General features: G+C 55.3%; 3 protein-coding genes across 3 annotated transcripts; 1 reads left to right on the forward strand and 2 right to left on the reverse strand.

Annotated features, from left to right (window-relative positions):
* Positions 1-344: 344 nt before the first annotated feature.
* PHACADRAFT_30086 (uncharacterized protein) lies at positions 345-1399 on the reverse strand (the record flags this gene model as incomplete). The annotated part of the gene is made up of 3 exons (XM_007397538.1): positions 345-380; positions 432-965; positions 1028-1399. The coding sequence occupies 3 exons, from the start codon at positions 1397-1399 to the stop codon at positions 345-347; spliced, it is 942 nt and encodes a 313-aa protein (XP_007397600.1).
* A 286-nt stretch (positions 1400-1685) lies between these two features.
* Positions 1686-2542, forward strand: PHACADRAFT_259141 (uncharacterized protein). Its single transcript, XM_007397620.1, has 3 exons — positions 1686-2036; positions 2096-2231; positions 2290-2542. Exons 1-3 carry the CDS (start codon positions 1713-1715, stop codon positions 2463-2465), a joined length of 636 nt encoding a protein of 211 aa, XP_007397682.1. The 5' UTR covers positions 1686-1712; the 3' UTR covers positions 2466-2542.
* A 413-nt stretch (positions 2543-2955) lies between these two features.
* On the reverse strand, positions 2956-3800 carry PHACADRAFT_197399 (uncharacterized protein; the record flags this gene model as incomplete). The annotated part of the gene is made up of 3 exons (XM_007397621.1): positions 2956-2967; positions 3017-3702; positions 3773-3800. The coding sequence occupies 3 exons, from the start codon at positions 3798-3800 to the stop codon at positions 2956-2958; spliced, it is 726 nt and encodes a 241-aa protein (XP_007397683.1).
* Between the last annotated feature and the right edge of the window lie 476 nt (positions 3801-4276).

Here is a 4276-nt window from a genome sequence, read left to right on the forward strand (position 1 = left end):
AGCTCAGGGTGCGGGTCGTGTGGACCGAGTTTGGCGAGGGGGCGTGCGCGACGGCGGAGAGGGGTCTGAGCAGGCTCGAGTTTTACCGGGAGTTGCGCGAAGGGTGGGAGTTGTTTTATAAGCGGCTGGTAGGTTGTGCTGGTGGGTCACAGAGATGTTCCAGGCAGTACTGACAATATGCTTCTGTAGCTCCCGGACAAAAGAATTGGGTACATCAGGGAAGCTAGTCGGTAAACTTTATGTAGCCGGTACAGACTATGGGACGCAGCACCAAATCTCGTAATTCTGTATCGTAAATTAACAATAGCAATAATGATAATAGGTGTACAGCGCGACAGTCACTTTTAGAGATGATGATATCCGATACGCGCGTCCGTCAACTGCCGAAAAAATCAGATATCGCATCGGATCATACGACACGGACGGCTCACCAAACGGTCGTAAATATAATCCCAGCCCTCCTTGAGCTCTTTAAAAAAGATGCGGCGCCCGCTCGTGTCCTCCGACGCGCACTCGGCATGATCAAAGTCGATCCACACGACCCGCCCGCCCGGGCAAAGGAGGATGTTGCGCCGGTGGATGTCCTGGTGCATCACAAACGCGACGTGGCACGCGTACAGCGCCCTGAGTGCGCGTTGCGCCATCTGCGGCGTGATGGCACGCTCCGAGAGCGGCTGTGCGCCCGCGAAATACTCGATGAGCAGCGCCTTGGGCGGGTTCTCCTCGGACTCCAGGGAGCGCGCGCTCTTCGAGAGAGAGGGCAGAGCGAGGATCTTCTCAATGTCCTGCCGTGACAGCACGCACCAGCCGTAGCACTGGGGCACGGCGCCCTTGGCACACGCGCCGTAGCGCATGAGGTGGGCGTACGCGTTGCTCTCTCGCTCGAACAAGGTGCGCGGGTCTGGCTTGATCTCGTACGAGCCCAGGTCGTCGTCCTCGTCCTCTATCGCCGGGCGATCTGGGAACTGGAAGCGAGATCATCATGTGGGCGCACGGTTCGCGGTGCTCGGAGCGCGACTGAACGTACGATTTTCATGACCATGTCCTTGCCGCCGAGCTGCGCGACGAGCGCGGCAGAGTTCCCACTGCGGTTCAGCTGCTGGACGAACTCGATGTCCGCGGGCAGCACGACCTGGGGCAGTGGCGGAGGCTGCACGCAGGCGTCCCAAGGGAAGGAGTTGAAGGCCATCACGTCCACAACATGCAGCGGGTTGGTGCCGGTAAACGGGTTGCAGTCCGTGTGTTTGGCGACGACGAGGGCGGCAGCTCTGAGTTCGGGCGTGTCGTGTTGACCCCAGTCCTCCGGCTCGGGAACGAGGTTGTACGGCGGTGGATCGTAGTCCCAAGGACTACGCTCTGGGTAGGTTGATATATCTGGGGTAGTTCGATGCGCACGCATGGGAAAGACAGGTACTGAGAAATGGACTGCGAGATTAACGAAGTGAGCTTCACCATGTAGAGGGACAGTGCAGTGCTCGTTTCTGGCTGGACGCTTATGTAACCGGCTCGGCCATCGGGCTGTCCGAATCAAGCAAGAGACGGCCCGACATATTCTCAAAGAAAATATCGGGCGCATCATCCTTGTGGCGTTACCTAGGCGCAGCGCCATGACGTCTTGTCTGTGAGCGGGCCGAAGAGCCCGCGGCCGTCACGGCGAGCCACCCGAAACACCTTCACCCCTAACCACGACGACCACGACGCACCCACGCACGATGGCGCACGATCCGCTCTCGAACGTCGTTACCGCGCTCGAGCGCAGCGGCATCATCCCGGACGTCGTCCCAGCCGCACGCAGCTTCACGCCGACGCACCTCTTCGCGGTGCTGTACCCGACAGGCACGGGCAGGGAGGTCCTGCTTGGAAACGAGTTCAGCAGAGACGAGACCTTGGACGAGCCCGTTGTGAGTTTCACGCCGATGAGCGTTGCATCCACTCCGGAGGATGCAAACGCGGACCCGTCGTATACGCTCGTGATGCTCGACCCGGACGTGCCCTCGCGCGCGGAGCCGACGAACAGGAGTTTTCGGCACTGGGTTGTGCGTGCCCTCATTTCCCTCTGTGTGTAGGCACAAACGTGGAGCGTCGTCTATTGCAGATAACGGGCCTCAAGCCCCCTGCGGAGCCCGACAGCGCGAGCACGACGGCGAGCGCCGCAGCACTCGAGACCCAGCCGGCCGTCACGCCCTACCGCGCGCCCGATCCGCGCCCAAACACAGGCGTGCACCGCTACAGTGCGTGGGGTCTCATGTCTCGTTCCCTGTGGATAACGCTCATCAGACTCGCTTGCAGCGTTCCTCCTGTTCACCGAGCCACCCGCAGGCGTGCAGATTCCGCATGACGCGCCCGAGCACCTGAACGAGCGCGAGCAGCGCCGCAAGTGGGACGTCTGGGCGTTCGCGAACAAGTACGGCCTCGAGCTCGTCGGAGCGAACTTTTTGACTGTGCGCGCCCCCGATGCGGCATGAACGAACACGGTAGCGCTGGAGAATCGTTGTGGTCTGAAATATCAAGAAGGGGCAACAGTATGTACAGTACTACAGCTCGGAAGGCATGAAAGGAAGAAATCATTGATATGCTGGAGTAAACGTCCATGGATCATGGAAAGGGTGAGTTAGACCTTTCTGCGAGCCTCCGCCCTGCACTCAGAACGAGCATAAGCAAAATTCTGCACTGCAGGAAAGTGAGTAAAGTGCCCTCTTGTTAGTTCTTCCGGCACTACAAGGGAAGCTGAAAGCACTGAGAGAAAACGGGCGTCGCCATTATCACGTTGGCTGAGCTTTTTTTCGCACGTCACGCATGCCATATGACGCAACAGTCGATTGGGAGCCTCAGGCTCTTGCCCAACATTACAGTAGTTCCCAGATACAAAAAACTTGGGCGATTGTCCAAGTGTTCGACAAGAAGTATCATGCCTTGTGAAAAACAGGCTACGGGAGGGCTCTCGGATCCAGAGACCTACGGGGCATCCTGGAAGTCAGTCAGTAAAAGTACTTCCTTGTCTCACAAAACGGCTCACGTTTGTTAGCCCGGCAAGAGATCGTAGTTCTGCCCATAAAACGTCACGTGTCTCTGGGCGAATTTTCAGTACGATGCCTTGGTAACGAGAACATGTAGAGTAGTCTTGTGAAAGACAATCCAACAGCTTCTTGACGTGCAGGAGGAAATCGCGTGGCATGTGGATGTGGTGAGTGTCTTCCATGTACGAGTCGCGGACCATTGTGCAGCCATCACAGTAACATTCATAAGCCTCTCCCTCTGCGGTAAGTGCGACCCCATCGCGTATATCTTCAATTAAGCTTGCCACGTCACGGGAGAACGTGTCAATGAAATGTAGGCATTGCGTCAGGTCTCCTTGTGACAGCCGTTCCACGTCCCCTGTGCCGTAGTGCACATCTGCAGCAAGATCCAACAGAGGTAGCTGCGAGCAAGTGTAGATTGCGGCTGGCAGGAGATCATTGAAGCTGCAGCGGCGTGCGAGGTTGATGACGGCAATGGTGTCAATTGGTTTCAGGGCAATGGTATCGAAGGGAAAGTCGAGGGACGAAGACGACGTGCAATAACGTGAGTCCCAATCCTTCAACGATGAAGGAAAACAAATCCGGAGGCGGCGGTGCGCTTCCTCTAAAATATGGGGGGTGTCGTATTTAGAGGCGAGGAAAGTGATCGTTCGAAGGTCTCGGAAGTCAATTGACCCACTAGGATCTGTGAAAAAAGGACTTTAAACAAAGGTTAATCTGAGCACCGCCCCCTGTCAAAGAAGCTAGGCACGTACTGTCTGCCTCCGTCATCACTACGGGCATGAGCTGGTTTCAGATCACCTGAAATGTCCTGGTCAACCCATCAAAACCTGTCTCATTTTCGAAGACTTAACCGGGGCTTTCTGGTGTCCCAAAATGATAGATTTGCTACCACTTTCGTAGCCATTTGCGGTGCAGGAAAATGATAAATTTTGTGTAGCCTGAAATGAACCTGAAATGACTCAATATGGCTACATTTCAGTACAGCAAAGAGTTCATGTTTCAGGAGACTTTGTGGCGCATTTCAGGACATCTGAAAGAACATATGTAGAAATCATTTCCGCCTCATGTTTGCAATGAGGAAAGGTCCGGGCAAGGAAAACTTTTAATGATTCTAAAATTACCATTTACGGCAAATTTATAGTACATTTCTAGGACGTTTCTGACTTATCTCAGGTAACAATCTTCTAGCTCATAAAATAGCTTCAAAATCCATCAGAAATGGCAATTTCAGGACCATCAAAAGTTTTCCTGCCCGG

Source organism: Phanerochaete carnosa, assembly GCF_000300595.1.
Source record: "Phanerochaete carnosa HHB-10118-sp unplaced genomic scaffold PHACAscaffold_7, whole genome shotgun sequence".
Taxonomy (NCBI): domain Eukaryota; kingdom Fungi; phylum Basidiomycota; class Agaricomycetes; order Polyporales; family Phanerochaetaceae; genus Phanerochaete; species Phanerochaete carnosa.